The following is a 20,825-nucleotide window of genomic DNA, read 5'->3' as shown; positions in this document are numbered from 1 at the left end:
ATAATCAAGGTACAGACAAAAGTATATGAAAAAACATAATGAATTTCAGATATTATGTCTAAATGTATATTCGAAATCAATTTTTAATTATTCTGATTATCAATTTTAAATAAATAATTCATTGAATTCAGAATTTACATAAGTAACTGAATGAATCAAATAAATTGTAGGATTATCTGCAAGAGTTAACGAAAAACGACGCGATCAAGAAAAGCGAAAGCGGCCGTGACGAGTAATGATCTGTAAAGCTAGGGCCGCAATTGTGAAACCAAGCAACTTTAACGTCACTTAGCAACTGTCTCGTTTGTTCGTTCAGTATCGTTGTAGGTTTCGTTGGAAAAAACCGAAAAAAAATATTTTCTATCTCTTTTACAACTGAATCACACGATAGAATAAATCGATTTATTTTTGTTGACAACTAGCCAGTTGTAAGTATGATTTATTTAAACGTCAGAAAACGTTACACGTAGAAACGTCTAGAAATGTGATTATCATAGCGTCAAAAGCTTCGCTTTCAAAACGTGTGTAGTTTCATACTTAAACAGGAGCAGGCGATCACATATTACATATACATATTTACACAGCTTTATGTATCGGTACGTTTGAGAATTTTCCTAGAAATTTATTCGAAGCTTTATTTACTTACGTATTTACATATAAGGTCAATACTACATGTTTAAGATAACGCCATGTCTTATTACACTGGTGTAAGGATAGTGCAGATAATCGAAATTGCAATACAAAGGAGAATTGCTGCTAACATTTTTGCCACCATTCCACGCGGTCGTGATTTTTACAGCGGCTATTTTTAATATTGATTTGTGTATACTTATTCAAGTCCTCAATACAAATAAATCTTATTTAAATAATTGTTTTTGAGATTTGCATATATAACTCAAATCGATAATATACGCATATTATAAGCTAAAAGAAAATTCTAGAAATTCAAATAGAATTTCATAACGATTCAATTATTACTGTCTGTTACACTTAAATTGAACAAATACTATAAACTACATCTCTTATCTACCAAGAACAGCGATCTTATTCATTTATTATAAGTCAATTATTTTATATTATCATAACTACCTCCGTAACCAGTATACTGCTGTAATTACTGTGTGTGTAACGCTTAAAATTTTTCAGAAACTCACCAATAGTTAGACAAACAATTGATTAAATTTTGTCAACAATTTAATCCATTTTTATAATAAAACTAAGATTACAGACTTGTGTTACTTTTTCTTGTAGGATAGAATGAGTTTTAGTTTTTTGGCCGTTATTATTATAATATAAATTTTAATAGTATCAGAGCTCCTGTGAGCTTGAATATGGATAGAATATGATGACACGGTTAGCTGGATGACATAACTGGCTTTGAACTTCAATTCAATAACAGGGCCATTTATAAGTGGCTTTTACTTCGAAGATCGATCCTTTAGTAACGTTTTGTTTATTCAGCCTGGTACAAAGTGAATTTCATATGCGTTCCATTAGATATATAGTAGATAAAGTAAACCAATAGTTGGTTCGCGTTATCCATCTATCTAATGTTAAACGTCTACACTCGCTGTAGAACCAACATTCATTATTGCAATGTATGAGTGCAAACGATTTTGTCAACGGATGTCATCCTATGTCGTGTGGCTTTTTGGAAAGCATTTCGAACGGCTAACTTCACCAGTTTTCTGATTCGCTGGTCACAACTTACCTTCTATCGAATGAGGTTCTTACCAATGAACATTTTCGGAAATCGACCACAATTCGTGCCTCTTACTGTAACACCGTGGGAGGCAATGATACAATAAAAACCAATCAGATTAAAAAATGCCATTTTTATGTTAATCTGTCACACTTACGTTTTGCAAAAAGGTAACATCGAAGCAGATATGCCAGAGTAGTTTCATGTTACACTATAAATACAGCATGAGCACTGCTTCCTACTAATGGTATATATAAATAATTTAATCAGATTTAAAACTTTCCTTTCAGTTGGCCACATACATAAACAACCATCTAAGAAATCACTTCAAACCAGAACACAGTCAACATGAATGTTGCTTAGAATAGAAGCCGAGGTTTAAATTATTCTTAATATTAACTTCAAATCGATAATTCAGCATTGCTAAACAAGAACAACATTCAACATATATATACATTGATAGATAATAGTTTACAGTTGACACTCTCTAATATATGCGACTTGTGGATCAAACGAGAGTCTATTAAATCATTGGTACGCAGCGTCATTAGCCGAGATGGCAGTAGTTGAGTCAACGTTCCGGATCGCAATAACCTCGGCCAAGGTTAAAGGTTGTTAAACTTTATTGTAGATATTGTTCAAAGATAAGAAAACCTTAAATCAAACATCAACAACTTTTTCATTAACAGAAGAGCTCATTAACAAGCTATTTCTTAAAATATCAAGAGAACATAAGAATGTTAAAAAATATAGTATAAGTTATCGATATGAAATATCAACTTATTATTTTTAACTGCAACACACTTGTCGCCACTAACCAAGGTGAGTAATGATGGTATTATTTGTCTTTGTTATTAAATAATTCAATTCATATATATATCCATATCTATTCCGTATTTTTCACCAACTCCGACATTCCAACGCAAACATCGACAAGAAGGAATTCGTTGGATTGCTTTCTGCGATTAGAATGGTGATCTATACTGGTAAGAATAAATAGCCTGCTGATTTACTATCCTTGTCGCATCGTTTACCTTGCCATCTTATGGCTTCCCGCCAAACCTAATTCATGTCTAATAACATTATCATAATAATAATAGTTATTTTCAAACATCGAAAGTTGAACTAAAATAGCAGTCCTATTATGTTAGAAACCGGTGATGCGCGCATCCATTAAATAGTATTATATGGAGGAAATCACTTTCTGATGTTTCACGGTTGTGTTCTGCAGTGAAATTTGATTCTTCTTTTAAAATAGCTGTACAGTACTTTGATGTAAGCAATTATTTCGAAATAACTTTAAATCGATCATTCAAATGTAATGAAAGCAAGTAAAATTGAAGATGATCATGTGATAATATCAATATGATAAAATACATTCGATAAATTAAACTAATACTTAAATAAAATTATTATGATTAATTAATTGAAATTAATTATTATAAGGGTTAAGTTTAAAGATATAAAATATATAGAAATTTTATCAAATAATTAATAGAAAACTGTACGAGCTGAGCTGTTTGAAATTAAAGGCGGATGTTAACGCGAGTACATACCACCGAGATGTAAAATATACACTTTTAGAGTTATACAACTAAAGTGATATTTTTGTTATTTATATTACATCGTTTTCTCTGAACATCAGATTACGAAAGCACTGAATAAATACATAGCAAACTGGATCGATTAAGCTTTAAAGTAAAAATTATATCCTGTAACATCCCACAGCTGGGCTAAGGCCTTCTCTCGTCTTGAAGAGAAACTTTACTTAGTCACCGTGTTGCTCCAGCGCAGGATAGTAGGTACATGTGGCAGAATTTCATCTGTCATGTGAAGGTATCCTCACAATGTTTTCCTTCACCGCCAAACATAAAGTAAATGATAAGCACAAATTAATCACAGTGCACACCTCAGTGGTATTTGCTCAGGCTTGAAATCGTAACTAGTGAGGGGATAGAGTGCACCATTTGCGCATACACTTGTGCACTACAATATATCCTGAATCGTTGGCTTGTCTTCCTTGAGATTTTCCATTGTGGCTGAAATCGATTAGGAGAAAACAAATGATGATATTGTTTTATAATATCCCTTAAGAACTTTTCACTTTCAATCGATTCATTTATATACATACATGTCTCGATACAATTTTCTGATACAAAAGGGCTCGCCTAGTTAACAAACACATAATGATTTCCGACCAATTCCCTCAAGTGTAACAACTCCTCACCCTCATTAATTTTGACGTCTCATTTAATAGGCAGATGTCAAGTTTTGGATTACTTTCAAATTGCTTAAACGAATGAACTTTTGTGAAGCGTTTTATATTATGGTAACATTTGAAATGTTTGGTAAAAAAAAATTAACCGCGATAGACCAGTGAATCGTGAATCGTGGGAATCTTAATTGATTTTTAAAATAATATTTGACCCACTATATGGGCTCAAATTTGGTCAAGCACCTCAGTATTTTCATATACATTTAATGTGTTCACTTAAATTGAGATAATTTCAAATGTATTAAAATATCAAAATGCTTAATCTAATGTTATCGTAAATCAACATCAACGTTTCAAAAGGGATTCACTCATCTTCGAAAACTATGCTAAGATTTAATCATCTGACATAAAGACACACCTCTAAATATTCCCGGGCGAATGTGCTTAAATTACTGAAGAGATTGTACCAAATAACTTACTACATTTGCTTTAACTATGTAGAAATGTATGTGTTAAACCATAACATAACTTTATATAAAGCTACTATATTTGTATATATCTAACAATATCGTACAAAAATAATACCGTTTCAATATTAATATAAAATTGTATTTTAGTTAAGGAAGTTCAAAAGTCTTATTGTAATGAACGTTTGAATTTAATTGATAAAATTATTAATAAAAGCCTGTGCATTTCTCACTGCTTCTAAGGCCATTTCTCCTTTTTTGAGGAGAAGGTTTAGAGCTTATTCTGTAGAGTTCCCGTGGATGTAAAAAGAAAAAAGAAGATTTTATTATGTCTCAATAATAAAATATGCCGATGATCATCTTGGCTCAATAAACGAAATATGTGCTCATTTCCGTACATTGAAGTGCCATGGAGAACCCAAAGAAAGGCGTTGTTCAGTAACAGCCTGTAAATGTCCCACTGCTGGGCTAAGGCCTCCTCTCCCTTTTTGAGGAGAAGGTTTGGAGCTTATTCCACCACGCTGCTCCAGTGCGGGTTGGTGGAATAAGCTCCAAACGTTGTTCACCTGGCAAAATTTATTAAGAGAGAACACAAGGACTACCAGAGTCTTTAATAGGATGCACAAAAATAAACACTGTTTATCTAACCGTTTCAAGACCATTTTTTTTTTGGTATTTAATTCTCAACTGACTCTGTAAAAATAAAATTATAGATACTTGATTCTATATACCACGCATGTCGTCGCGGGTAAAAAGTAGTTAAATTAATAAGTTCACTATATTTTTTTTTGTTTACACACAAATAAATTATTTACAAAATAAAGCACAATAATTACATTCATGCAATAAAAGGATAACTGTGCTAGACATAAGCGACAAGCATTACGAGTACATGAGAAATGTTATAATCACGACTCGCCATGTTTCTTACATTAAACATTGTTTTTTTTCCTGAAATATTCATCAAGGAGATAAGCTAATTACTTTAGATATATATTATTATAAAGTAGTATTAATAGTAGGAGAATCATAAGTAGTAAAAAATATTAAACAAACTCTTACAAAATACGAAACGAACTCTAAGAAAATCAATCACAAGTCTACACAATTTTTCTGAGTTACATCCACAATAGTCTAAGAGCTAGGAACTTGACCAAAGTGTGATACAAGGATAGTGTATGTATTTGATTTGAAACTAATAACACATCCTTATTTTCCTAGTATTTCACCTGATGGTAAGTGGTCACTACCGCCCATAGACATTGGTGAGGTAACGAATAATAACCATTACTTACATCGCCAATGTGATGATGATGACCACCAACCTGATTATGATGAACCTGAACCGAGACGTTATGTCCCTTTTACACTAGCTCACTCACCCTTCCGGTTCCGGTTTGTTGGGTAAGTCATTCTAAATATTACTGCTTAGCGCCAGAATGTTTGACGAGTGGGTGATACCAACCCAGACGGGCCTGCAAAAAGCTCTACCACGAGGTAAAACAGAAAATAAATAAATATTTGCCAAAATAGCCTTAAAGTACATAGATCTTATATCTATATAAAAGTTCAAGGTTCGTTCTTGAAATGTAAGTATTTGGCAATTGACCCATAATCAAACGTTTGTGCTGGTATTTCTTAGGAGTGGTTTACAGGTATTCTTTAAAAATAAAAAAAAGTACAAGCATAGCTTAGTTTTATTGAATACACGATATTTTAGCCTTGACCTCACTCGTCAGTTGAAGTGGCTACCGGCTCTCATAACATCACACAAAGTGTGTTAAATATGTTACAGAATAAGTTACAATGGAGAGGGCGAAATGTGTTATAATGAAGTAGAATAATCACTTTTGTTCCCTCGATTGTATTACATTTTGAATGTTAAGGTTTTGTACTTAAACGGCGGACCTTCGATCGAGTATTTTATGTATAATAAAATATTAAATCTTTGGATAGGAAATATGCTATATAAAAGAAAATAACCCATCAAGATAATAATCTTGATGAGTTATTTTCTTTCAAATTACACATGTCTTAATATGAAAAATTTGGCCATGTAATGGTAATTTGTAAAGACAACAACAACAATTTGTATTGCAGTGTTACGTTTTTAAGGATGAGTGTGTGTTGGATGATAACAGATACAAGGGACAAAAATTATCTTATATTCAATGGATAGCAACAAATGTAAATCTGTAATCGTATCAAGTAAGAGATAGGGTCGAAAGGACCTTGTTCGTATGTACACCTAAGCAACACATTTACGATTATTTTCGGTCTTGTCAAATAACATCGATTATTACCGGAAAATAAATTTAATTACAACAAGATACTATTTAATAAAAATTACTATAATTTCATGATGTATAGGACCTTTTTGATTTTCAATAATATTAGTTTGTATATTAGTTTGTATATACACCTTTAATGAAAGGTCTCTCTAGGGAATATCGAATCTGTACGAAAGGGTTTGATGACCTTTGTGGTCACAGAAACCAACGCTTAAGATCAAACTGTCGTAAATATGGATTACCACGATTTATATCAACTGGACGTAAGTTTAAGAGAAATTGATAATAATCAAATCAATACATTAATATAATTGTTATTTTGCCTTTAACTAATAAATAAAAATATTTTTAACGGATGGATAGTGCTGTTGTGAACATGGTTTGCCAATTAGAGATACAATCATTAAAACTTTAAATCGGTACACTATTTATCTTTCGGTGGGAGTTTTTAGATTTTTTACAATTTGACCGACTAACCACATAAACGTTTCCTTAGACAACCGATATCGTTGGCAAAAGTCTACACTCCCATGGATCCAAAAGTGGGTTACGCGGTTTTAAAAATGACGTCTGATGAATTTTCCGACATCGTCAACAAGAAAACTATTGACTTTTTGCCATAATATTAACTCTCCAACGTTAGGCGGTTCATTTATTAAACTAATAGATAAATATAATATCAATGCGTTATTTATAGATTTAATTTATATATGCAAATTTCAAAAACATTTATATAATTTAAGTATATCCAAATCAATATTAAAAATAGCCATTGTACAAATCACGGCCACATGGAATGGTGGATTTGTTCTTCCGAGTACATATTCTATATACATTTATTTATTTATTTATTTATTTAGTGTACAGGATACAAACAGTGAAATAATTACAATAAAATAAAAAATATAAAACAATTCTTAAACCAAAACAGTTTCCATTTATAAATTCAATTCAATTCAAGTAATTACAAAACAAGACATTTTTTTATATTTAATAGGTGCATGAAATTATATAATTCATTTATATAATTTAATTTAATATAAATTTAATTTTTAAATCAAGAAAACATAATTTAATAATAAATAATCAAATTATAATTAATTAATTAAAAATGCATGAGTAAATTAAGGCTCTTCAGAGTATAATATTTCTTTTACTTGCAGTTTGAATTTTTTAAGGGAGAGATGAAATATATCACATTCAATAAATGTTTTATTGTACTGTTTAGATGATCTATTAATAAATGCATTTGCTGCATATTTAGTCTTTGTCAAGTGAAAATCAAAAATAGATTTGTGTGATTGAGTGATTTGCGACTACCAGGGCGAGGACACTTGATATTTATTTTAGAAAGGAGATAAGGGGAATCAAATATGTTGTGGATCGATTTATATAAAAACACCATATCACGTTCAAGTCGTCTCTGTTCAGTTTTCGGTATCTTTTCTATTTGATTCAAATTATTTATAGACGAAAATTTTAAATATTTTAAAAACTTTTCCTGAATATTTTCGATGAATTCTATATATTTACTATACTGTGGATTCCAGACAGTGCAAGCGTATTCTAGAATAGGTCTCACAAATGAATACATATATATTTATCTCACAAATGAATACATATATATTTATTTATTTTAATTTACTTAATCAAAGGATTCTTAAATATATTATATTTCCAGACGCCCGCGTCATCAGCTCTCTCTGGATGGAGCTGGAGTCGGAGATTCCTGTACCGGAACGCTGACGGCGTCGAAGCGAGCAGTACTACCGGCCTGTAACGCGCGCTCGTAATGAGCGGCGTAAGATGTCTACAGCTGGTGTACCGCCCGCGGATCAGACGAAGGATTCCTATCTGTAAGGAATTGGTGCAGCGATTGCTTTAAAGATACGAGACACGGCAAACATTTAAAATTTCAGCAGCGCGGATCACGGACATCGATAATATGTTACTCATATGTAGTTTATTAAAATTAACCTCTGCATATTCTATATTAAAGAGATAATTCATATCTACTATATATAACGAAATATATTATATATAAAGCAAATATTAAAACGATAACTAGTAAATTCATAAATCACAATTTAATTTAGTATTTTCAAATGTTTAGGGCCCTTCATTAATTATCAAATATTTGGATACATAAAATATCGATTTAATTTCAGTGATCTTTATCAAATTGTACACACACATACAAATTTTTTTTAGCGAAATTCACATTTTTACTATCTAATGATATAGAAACTTACCTCACTGTTTTCTATAATACATATTTTACGATAATAATAATTTATAATCATAAAAGGCATTTTTAAACGCTTCATGTTAGAATTATATTCCAATTCTATCTGATTATATCAATATTCAATATTAATCGTGTAATTTAAGAAATTATATTGAAAAAATATACCTTAGGTATATGACAAAAAAAAAGAATGTTTTTCTTTAGATTCTTTAATAGCCTATTACCACTATCTTACTCAAATTATTTGTTGGAAGTGATCGCAATAGTATTTCGACAATCGATGCTAGTGGTAATCGTATATATAAAACAAATCGCATATTAATTTACACAAGTTATTATTGAATTTAATAACGTTATTTTTTTTTAATCTTTAATTTTATTTCAAAAGGAAATGTGGCATGTGTGTCATGTAAATACGGAAGCGAATGTTATTACATCACGTCGCTTAACAAGTCAATTTCCTTGTTAAGCGTGGAAGTCGGAGAATCTTCAACGCGGAAAAAGTGTGATTTTTCAATATATGACGAAGATCACATTCTCCTATAAAAGTATTGCAGGAGCGTTTGAAATGCCAATGTTACACTACGTGATATGAATAGAGCCCAATTATCCTTTTGCAATGAATTCCATTGATTGAAGTTGGTATAAAAATGTTATAACATTTTTCCGTACGTTTACGACGTGTTTTGGGGTCAAGAAAAAACGATGAAGCCTTTTTTCTCGAACTACATATCTTTGTCTAACAAAAAACTTTAGTAAGGACACAAATTATTTATATTGATTTGAATGTTTAACCTTCACATACTGTTGTTGGTATGTAAACATGTGTGTGTATCCAGTTGGTCATTAAAGGATAGTCAGAAAAATAAAAACAAGTAAACTACGGATATAATTTTTGTTCTCAATTCGAAAAGTGATATTGATAAAAACAGCTTTATATTCATTGAAAGCGAATGTTAAAAACGACATTGGGTCGTCATATTACTGTATCAAAATCGTCCCAATTACTGTATCAAAAAAATAAATATCTATCAAAAAATATATCAAAAAGGCGAATTAAGTATTTATCGTTACGTATCGTTATATCATTTTTGTATGAAACATACAAATTATACACGCGCAAGTTACCATCTAAAAGTGTAAAATAATGTCATTGAATAATATCGAAGGAAGTACTGTCTTATTTCGTGAAACATTTACGTATCATGGTTGAGGGTCGTATGTTTTTCTCTTTCCATTTATTTAACGGCACTCGCTGTAAGTCTTTTACAGCCTTTCGTAAAGTTAAAAATATTTTTGTCGTATCTTTAAGGCGATTGTGTTGCCGGAGGGAACAGGGTACTTGAACGATGTAATGTATATTATCTGAAGGGAAAAAGTTTTATAAAATTATTTTTCTTCATATTATAATTGTTATTTTTTTATTTTCTTTTCTAATGTAATTTAGCTTAAAATATATGTTTACGTATTTTGTCATTTGCAATTCTTAAGAGTAGAAACGATAACATTTGAATTTTTAAAACTTGAAATTGAGACCAAAAAGTTTGAAGTAGATACCAAATATATATAAATGTATATTTCTCACATTCGAATTTAAAAACATAAATTAAATATGTATAGCGTAGCAAATGACGTTAATACTTACTATAAATTAGTTCGTTGTTGAATAGAATGGCTTTATTGTCCTCAATTTAATCTTGTAGGTTCAATGTTCCTGATCTTATTATTCATAACTATAATAGAATAATTGTTTAAAATCATTTTAGATGGCAAATATTTAATTATTAGTAGAAATAATTATGTAATATTGAATCATATTTTAGTAAGTATACCAAAGGTTTAGTCTTAGTTAGATAATAAGTAATAATTGCATAGCAACTACCGTTTGGCCCTATTACGTATAACACAACTGTAGACTTTTAAAATACAAGATCAAGATTTAATCTGATGATTGTTTATTTTCAATATTTTATTTTCGTTTTTAAAAAACGAGCGCTTTTGTATAACATTCAATTTGTTTTCATTATAAAATAAAAAATGTGTACTCCCAAACAATAGCTACTTTACTGGTGGTAGGGCTTTGTGCAAGCACGTCTGGGTAGGTACCACTCATCAGATATTCTACCGCAAAACAGCAATACTTGATATTGTTGCGTTCCGGTTTGAAGGGTGAGTGAGCCAGTGTAATTACAGACACAAGGGACATAAAATCTTAGTTCCCAAGGTTGGTGGCGCATTGGCTGTGTAAGCGATGGTTGACATTTCTTACAATGCCAATGTCTACTTACCATCAGGTGGCCCATATGCTCGTCCGCCTTACTATTCTATAAAAAAAAACTTTCGTGACAGTCTGGAACCCTGTAACAGTGCTGAAGTGCAACCGACAATGTTGTTTTTTTATGTTTTAATTTTAATTACTATATATAATATTTAGAAATAAAATATCCGCTATTTTAAGATAGTATAAATGTAATAGATCTGAAAGTTTCACTTCATTTTTGATGTACACTATTTCCTGATTGTACTAGGAGTATAGTGTTATAGAGTAATTAGCTACAAAGTAACACTGATGATTGTCTATCTATCCACAATTGTTATTCAATTTAGATTCAAATAAATGATAACATTCAGTTAAGATTTTTATTTTACACCTTAGATACACCTAATTTGACGACCGATTTAAAAAATAAATAAAAAGAAATGTTGCTAGTGGAGAAAATACTCACATTTTCTACTCGGGCTTCGTGCAAGTCCGTCTGGGTACTCATATATGCTATCGCCAAGCAGCAATGCTTTGTATTAGTAGTGTGACAAGCACAAGGGACATAACACCTTAGTTTCCAAGGTTGGTGGCGTATTGGCGATGTAACGGATGGTTAATATTTGCTACAATGTCAATGTCTTTGAGCGGTGGTGACCACTTAACATTAGGTGGCCCACTTGACAGTCTGCTTAGGTAATACAAAAATTTATAAAACATATTTACATTCTTCGTTTCACATTTATTTAGGCCAGCGTAATTTCTCTAGCGTATTTATATACTCATTTACTAGCTTGATACAATGTGCTATACAATATTCATGGAAGATGATGAGTTAGAAATGCAATATTTCAATTAAAATTAAATTTAAACAAAATTATTAATAACCTGTGCTTCAGCACAAGATTCATCTTCGACTTGTGAACTACTCGTGTGCAGCGCAGCGGATGAAAAGATCACTTTGTAGCCTAGCATCGTCTCAGATTATAGTTTAACAGAGTTCGCAATAAGATTAATAATGTAAACTTTACTTTTAATTAAAACTTAGCTATCAATATTTTGGCACTAACATTATGTATTGGTGCTTACAACTGAATGCTCGATTGGTGTAATACTTGTTAAATGATTAATAATATAGTCTTAACAATCTTAGACCGAATGTATCTGTTTCTTGTACCGGAATATATTTAAAAAAAAAAAAAGTGCGTCATCGCCCGTCATAGAAGAAGAATATCACTTTTGGCGCGAAGTTCGGGTGCTCCGAATATACAATTACTTGAATTGTCATTTTTAGTTGTTTCTTTTAGCATTTAAAGTAATTAACGATTGTTTCGTTTGTTATTTGTGTATTTTATTATAAAGTCAAATACTTATTTATGTATTCTTTACAAAGTCATTTTCAATTCTGGTTTGTAAGAATAGATAATAAAAAGCGTAAAGTTTGACTTGAAAATTGACTTTGATGCCTTCCTATTCTATAAAAAAATGCTTAACTTTATGCTGATTTAATTTTTTACTGAATTTCGAAATCTCATAGTCCATTAGGGACAACTACGACTGCAGGCTCTGTTATTAGAATTAATAATGATAATAAGTAATAAAGTTGGGGTAAAAATCTTTTGGTTAAGCGCGTATGTTACAACCCGACACCGATAGATGGAGCTTATTAGAATTGAATATCGTTATTGAATCGCGTGTATCAGTCAAAACAAAAATTGATCTATATATTATTTGTATGATTTTAACACAAACTGATATTGTTTGATGATCGATTTTCATGAAAATTGGCTGACATTGACCCATCTTTGTAATCCCGTGAAACGGTATCAAAGTTAATTAAAATTATTTATTTAAAAAAAACGTAATATATACTATCTTTCAAGCGGATTTTTTACATTTGAAGATTGAAATTGGTAACTGTTACTTAAGAAACGGCGATGTTGATACTATTTATTGTTTGTAATATTAAGTAAATTTAATAGACATTTTTTTAAACGATAAATAGACGAATAAGAAGGTAATAAAGGGAGTTTTATTCAATTCATTATATTTTTCATCAAAGGGCGAATTTTACAGTAACGCGAAGACAGATCAAAAGAAAGATAATTTACGCTCGTTAAAGTAATGCTTCGAGGAAATTGAAGACGAAAACAAAAAAATACCTTGTGTACTAATTTTCGGATTAAGTGATTTTACTAAAGAAGTAAATAAACTCCAAAAGTATGTATGTTTACGATTGAGATTATTTGTGGAGAATGATTGTACTCCATTTACCCCTCGATGGCAAATAATGTTCGAAATGACAGATATTTGAAAATTAGCTTAAAATATTGACTAACGCCTTTCAGTATTCGATCAACTCGTGCAGTCTTTCATAGCAACACAGGAAAAACTGAATACTATATGAAAAACATATAACATATGGGTTCCGTTCTTGTGTTCTGGACCCAACAAATTCAAGAATGTTACCTTATATTTATTCTTCCATATCAAAGTTATATGTAGAATTCTAACCGTACGAAACCGGATCGGACAGCTCGTGACATATAAAATGGTTAACATCCCGAAACTTCTTCCATAACGGTGCAGTTAAACAACTCCACAATTAAGGATACACCTTGAAAAGGATTTAAAAACTAACTAAAAGGCAAAAAAAAATATTAGAACACCAACAGCCAAAGACAATGAAAAATTACGTCATTGTCAGGACCATGGACTCTAATCTGGACCGTTTTATTATGAAATGTTTCGCAGATTCCAGAAAATACCTCACTAGTCTACACTTTTTGTAAGAGGGGGAAAACGAGCAGGAGGCTCACCTGATGGAAAGTGAACACCTGCAACAACCGAGGGCTTTCAGATCCATTGCTATATATGTATTTTTTTTGTAACAGCCTGTGAATATCCCACTGCTGGACTGATACCTCTCCTTTTTTGAGTTATCAAATTAAGTATAATAGACAATCATGCAAGTTGTTTTATTTGTTCAAGTATTTCATTTTTCCATGCAATCTTAATGAACTTTAGAATAAACAACTCACCTTATTTCATTCTTAAACGCCTGAGATAACAGACGTCCGAGCGGCCTCTATTCATAAGGGATTTAAGGTCCAAAATAAAACAAATCAATGTAAATAAGGGATTATATTCTTACAATAGAAACGATTGTTATCGAAGTTGGTTTAACATATATTTGTTCAATTTAGCGTTAGATCAGACTTAATCAATAACATAACCTATACATAGAAAATATTAAATATATAGCATTATTTTAATACATAGATTAATTTGTGATCCGAGTTCAAAAAAACGCCTCATACAAATATAACTGTAGTATTGGAACAGATTAATAATAATAGCTGGAATAAAACAGTAATTTATAATATCGTTACAATAATTTCAATTATAAAAAAAAAAAAAAAAAAATTACGTTTATAAGAACTTTGCACAAAGCATTTTACATTTAAATCGCGTTAAAAGCCCAAATTCTAAATTTTAATGATCTCGCTCATCTTATTTGATATCGTAAGAGAGAGTTAGAGCGATATTTTCGAGAGAGATAGAACACTATTTCCGATCATAATTGTTAACACAATAAAAAATTAACTAGAACTTTATTAACTTGAACCTTTAACTTTAAAAGTTTATCAATTAATTAAATACGTAATATTTATTAAACAAATGAAATCGAATTTGTAATACTTTTAATGTATTTTTTTTTACTTAGTATATTTCATTGTTCTAGTTAAAGCGAAGCTATAGACACCTATCGGCAAACAAACCCTCAAAGTTCTCTCTTTTATTTTTTTTCCAATATTACAATATTAAGGCTTCGATATACGGTCATAGTATTAATTTGATACAGTCATTGCATAAATAAGTCGATGTTGAAACTTTTAAACAAAATCGCATGCAGTGTGTCAGACAGAAGCGAAACGTCACATGTATTAATGAAATAACTATAATTCTGATACGTTACAAATATATACGACAATTCGACATTCGAATTTCACTGCCCTCGAGCCGAAGTATCGGGGAAACAATGCGCAGTTTTATATAAACGTCTAAAATAATTAATTAATGTATAAAACGATCGAAAATATGAGTCTTAAGCTATTGGATTTTGCTTGTGTCCAAAATATGAGTCTTAAGCTATTGGATTTTGCTTGTGTCCAAAACATGAGTCTTAAGCTATTGGATTTTGCTTGTGTCCAAAACATGAGTCTTAAGCTATTGGATTTTGCTTGTGTCCGGAAATTCTATATTTCATTACAGATTCGTTTAATAATGAATCGGTAAAATAATATAATTACGTGAATAAGCAATATCGATTAATGGTGCTGATTCTATAGTACACAAAATCTAAGCTAAACATTTACTTATATATAACAGGTCTACAAAGCCAGTTAGGAATAAGATAGCATATATCTTCCTATTTATTTAGTCAAACAGTATTGTATATATTTGTATTGTAGGACCAGTATAGGACCAATTACGAGTATAAAATTCCAAAAAAAAAAAATCCGTTGCGAGATCTCGCAGTTTTGCTTAAAATCGACATATAAACAGCAATCAATACCACAATATCGATCAAAGGCTTAGCTGGATTTGCCGCTATGAGCACCCAAGGATTTATCAATAGGAAGGAAAAACTCGACTATAAACATTAGAAGGAGCCAACGATATTACAATTGAATTTCTTTTTCAAACAAACAGCCACCCCCATCCCTCTTCTCTTTTATCAAATAGTCTCTCAAGCTACGCGCATAATCTTAATATTTCTTATACATTACAATATAATTTTTCGGATATTTTTGGTTAAAAGTTAAATCTTTTCACACGATTCCAATACACCGTAGTCCAAACGTTAACGAGACAGTTGTTGGCTCGAAAATGTACAGTCCGTTATTATTAACGACATTGAAAAATCATATCGTTAATAAGACGCGAGATTTTTGCACATTGAATTCAAAAGGATAATATTTACAACTGCAGCAGAAAGTACGCAATTAATAATGTTTAAATACAACGCTTATTTTAAGTAACGATCGCATCAGCGCAGAATAAAAAAAAACATTGTTTTATTTGACAACTGTTAAAGAACGAATCAATGAATGGATTGTCATTTATCTATTCTTAAACGAATCCTTAGTAAGCAATAATAAATAAATAAACCATCGTAAGTATATATAGATGATAAAAAAAACCATATCAGTCGCGTATTTAAGTATAGCTCGTTCAGAGATTGACGAACGAATGATGATGTACAATTACGAATATTCATCATACAAACCGAAATTTAACAAGAACGTGATTGAAATGTGTTATTTATTAGATTTATTAAGCTCCCACCAAATCGAGACCATGAGAAATTGCTCCAATTTAATAAAAGATTGGAAATATAGGGATCGTCGATATTTGTGGAGACGGCATTACGTTTGAAGATCATAGTACATCAATTCAAACGCAAAAAAAAAAATTAAGAATCAGTCTATCTATTATACAATTGTTCTACTTTATTTTCATTATATAACGTTTCGTAAACTTTCATATGAAAATAAGGTCGTCGATATCAGTAACTGTTTGACTGTTATAATATTTTTTTACAAGAAATTAGAGAAAAAAAATTACAAAAAAATAATACATTTTTTTTACATAACGCTAGTCGTAACTTAAATTGTTGATTTACTCTTCATCCATCGCATAATATTATTACGTCACAAAACAAAATGAACGACCAATGTCGATCGACTTTGTATTAAAAAAAAAAAATTGAAATTTGGCATTAATGCGCTTGCAATTTTGAAGTCTTACAAATAAGAAATACTTATTTACTTTTTAAGTTTATTACAATATAAAAGTTTTATAAACAGATGATAAAAATATTCTACGATGAATGTCAAATTTTAATAATACATTTTTATTAAATAAAACATTTTAAAGCTTCACTTGGTTCAACGTACCAACTAACTTGAAAACAATATTATAAGACGTAAGTATGTACGTTAAATGAAATAAAAAATAAACAAAAATCACCCTTTCAATAGGACACATTTACAATACAACTTAAGAAATTTTAGGAAATAATTCTGTGACACGAATCGATTAACAAAAAGAAGAAAAAAAAATCGATTTTTTTTAGTGCGGACCTTGAAAAATAAAGTATTAGGCTAAGTTATATAAATTAGTTTTCATAAGCCGATTTTAAAGCGACGATAATAATTAATTGAATTACATTAATCTTTATTAATTATCGAATCGGGAATGCAGTATTTTACGCATACCAAAGCAGCACCCGATTTCATACTATTTATTAATGCGTGACATATCGAAACGATACAATATATCATTAAAGCGAAATAGCATGAAACACATGATAAACGAAAACATACGAATTTATTCGAGGGTCAAATTCAAAATACCCCTTACTCGTGTATTAGGCAGTTTCGTGCGTTCTGAACTTAAACCGGCGGTATCGTCCAGAGTACTGCGGTTTTGTCGGCGGACGTTGAGAGGAATGAGAAGTCGTCAGGGTGCCATCTCGCGGATATAACTTTGTCTGGATGTCGAGCAACTGGAACGCTGGGTAAAGCGCAGGTCAGGTCACCTGGGAAGAGAAAACATTTCATAAGAAAATTTTATAAACGCGTATTTTACTTTAGAATAAATAAATACATCGTTTACATAGAATAAATACCATTTATAAAATATTTAGTTTATGTAAAAAAAATATTACACCCATATATAATGTCAAAGCCGAGATGGCCCCTGTTATGTAATCACAAATTAAGCACATGAAAATTCAGTGGTGCTTGCCCGGGTTTGAACCCACGATCATCGTTTAAGATTCACGCGTTCTAACCACTAGGCCATCTCGACTCAGACATAGAGTACATATGTCATCATGTACATATGTCTCATTAATAATATTATTATGGATACAGAAGAATAATTCAAAATGAAGCCACGTAGCTATTTGGACACGTCACGTAGTGCTCGTTCCGTACAATCTTATTACGTATCATATTATAATGTCAATCAGTTCAGTCGTTATTAGATATTTGTATATATATGACAAAATAATGATTAAAAAGCTATATTGGTTCGTAATTCATAAATATATATATATATATCAAGTTACAAACGTGACATATTTCTTTTACTTATGGCTGGTTCGATTTATGTTAACCAACATAGTCGCAGAACATCGAAACGAAATCGACGCGATTTTACAATAACGCGAATTATTCTAAAAGGGTTGTTTTTCGCTGGAAAAACGCATTTACGCGTTTTCTTCCGCTTCACGAGGGGATATGTGAAACTTGCCACCATTGACTGCATCGGTATACCCACTAAAAACAGCGGTACCCATTCCGTCGCCTCGGGAGGCGCCACGGGATCGCTTACGTCATATATATATTATATAGTTATACCATGGGTCGTAAACAGAGTCTACGGTAAGAACATATATTTTTATGTTGGCGATGCGAACGGGAATTATTAACTTTTAAAATTTTTACTTATGTACTGAGATAGTCCAGTGGTAAGAACGCGTGAATCTTAACCGATGATCGTGTGTTCAAACGCGGGCAAGCATCACTGAATTTTCGTGTGCTTAATTTGTGATTATAATTCATCTCGTGCTTTACGGTGAAAGAAAACATCGTGAGGAAACCTGCATATGTCTAATTTCACTAACATTCTGCCACATGTGTATTCCACCAACCCGCATTGGAGCAGCGTGGTGGAATAAGCTCCGAAACTTCTCTTTAAAATAGGAGAGGAGGCCTTTAACCAGCAACTGTTACTGTTACTGTTACATACTACTGTAAAAATTTTACATACTTGGAGGCATAGCACAAAGAACATATTAGTTCCTTTTTATATTACGTCAACAAACTCTGTGTACGAAGTTAACCACTTAACACGATCCACTTTCCGCTTTATCTTTCTCTTACGTACAATAAATAGAATATGTCTACCCTCAACAAACTACTATGTTTATTAAACGGTTTATTTTCAGCTAAAAAATGTGATATTTATTACCAAAAACACTTATGAGCATAAATTTGATAAATAAGAGATAGATGACTTCAGCGAGGCGTGTGTTTAATGGTTTCAGTTCGAACACTTCGTCCGGACATTTTAGCGTAATGAGAAAACCAAATATGTTGTAAATCTCTTATTTATAACCAATATATGTTACTTTGTTCTGTTAATTTGCTAAAAGCTATATAGCTACTATTTAAAACCGTTTCCACCTAGCTCCTGGAACTGAAAATACGTACACATTTGCGATGCTCGGTACCATACAATCTCGAACTATAAACCTTATGTAAGCACAGGGATAAATAAATGGTCGCTTTAAAAATTAACTTACCTTGCAGATCAGTGAGTACAACTCTTCCATCGTAGCCTGCGGTTAGTAAATAGTAAGCTCCAGGCGAGAAGCGCACACTGCGCACGTCGCTCGAGTGCGGCGTGAAACGTTGTAGCGCACGAGAACCGCGCACATCGTGTAACGCGCACGAACCATCGTCATGACCACAAACAAGGAGACGACCGCTCGGGTCAACTGCTAAAGACGCTACAGCGGAACCCTAAAACAAAAAATTTTAAACTATTGAACTGCACACAAGCTACACGAAAATTATTATTATTAGTTGTATATTTTTACGACAGCTCTGTTTTTCGAGCTACTGTCAATAAAGTGTATACATACCTTTACAGCCAATAATAACGGACCGTTCTAAGTTACATATTATTTCATAGCTATCGTAAAGTTGAAATTGTGAACAAAAGGCAATGAAAGCCATAACAACCTATTATTAATTTTATCGTTAATAAAATGACTTTCTCTCAGGTACATAATGTATACATTCTGATTGATTTCGCTGAAAAACATTTGAAGAGTAGCAATAAAAGATTCCGCTGACAAATTAACTTTCAAAACTTACATTTATTGACGTAAGAAAAACACAAAAGTTACAGTCGTAAAACACGCCTGTTATTCGATCTATATAAAATATTTACCGCAAAACAACAGCATTGATTTTCTTGAAACATCAAGGCTGATGGGACAATGAACTTTTGATATTGAGTGGTTACAACCCTTCATTTACTTATTAGCAATATAAAAAAAACACTTTTCGTTCCAACTATAATAGCATAAAATAAGTTTTATTGTTAAGTCAGCTTACGTCTAAAGATGGTACTAAAGCAGACGATCAAAGCGTTAATTCAAAACAAATGGTTTATAATTACAAAATTTTTAAAAATATTAATCTATGTATAGACACTTATCTACATATGCATGTATGTAACTGAATTATTACTGTAAGAAACGAATAGTCTTTATTATGTTTTTATTATAATTACCATGAGATAATATCTTAGAACGGTTAGGTATACTCTATATTTTACCTTGCTCGGGTGTCCGGTGGGTGGTGTTATAACATTGACGCAGCCTCCGGTACGAAGATCCCAGAAGCGTACTGTTTTATCTTGACTGCCAGATACGAACATCGCACCACCCCAGTTGTACAGAGAGAGGACGTGACCCGAGTGACCGCTGAGTGCCTAATACAAGGACGAATAAATGTCTCAGTGTGTTGGTATACGGTCGAAAAAATATATATTTTT

The 20,825-nt window shown here is 31.5% G+C and overlaps 2 protein-coding genes across 9 annotated transcripts in view; one reads left to right on the top strand and one right to left on the bottom strand.

Moving 5' to 3' along the window:
- The window catches only part of LOC126780516 (uncharacterized), a 174,817-nt gene extending 165,958 nt beyond the window's left edge, over positions 1 to 8,859 (top strand). For 3 of the 6 annotated variants that reach the window (XM_050505076.1, XM_050505077.1, XM_050505078.1), the window contains exon 11: positions 8,357 to 8,859. In XM_050505076.1, coding sequence (XP_050361033.1) covers positions 8,357 to 8,421 — 65 coding nt within the window. In that variant the 3' untranslated portion in view covers positions 8,422 to 8,859. Of the gene's footprint in view, positions 1 to 1,992; positions 2,525 to 8,356 lie in introns of all 6 variants that reach the window. The other 3 variants (XR_007670510.1, XR_007670511.1, XM_050505079.1) reach the window with 3 other exon arrangements.
- Positions 8,860 to 14,312: 5,453 nt separating this feature from the next.
- LOC126780470 (WD repeat-containing protein 47) overlaps positions 14,313 to 20,825 on the bottom strand; it is a 49,654-nt gene continuing 43,141 nt past the window's right edge. For all 3 annotated transcript variants that reach the window (XM_050504975.1, XM_050504976.1, XM_050504977.1), the window contains 3 exons: positions 20,607 to 20,762; positions 19,564 to 19,783; positions 14,313 to 17,790 (listed from right to left, as the gene is read on the bottom strand). In XM_050504975.1, the coding sequence (XP_050360932.1) occupies positions 17,645 to 17,790; positions 19,564 to 19,783; positions 20,607 to 20,762 (522 nt within the window). In that variant the 3' untranslated portion in view covers positions 14,313 to 17,644. The remainder of the gene's footprint in view (positions 17,791 to 19,563; positions 19,784 to 20,606; positions 20,763 to 20,825) is intronic.

This window comes from Nymphalis io, chromosome Z (assembly GCF_905147045.1).
Source record: "Nymphalis io chromosome Z, ilAglIoxx1.1, whole genome shotgun sequence".
NCBI classification, from domain to species: Eukaryota; Metazoa; Arthropoda; class Insecta; order Lepidoptera; family Nymphalidae; genus Nymphalis; species Nymphalis io.
Note: the sequence above shows the minus strand (reverse complement) of the source record. Positions and strands in the feature narration are given on the sequence as shown.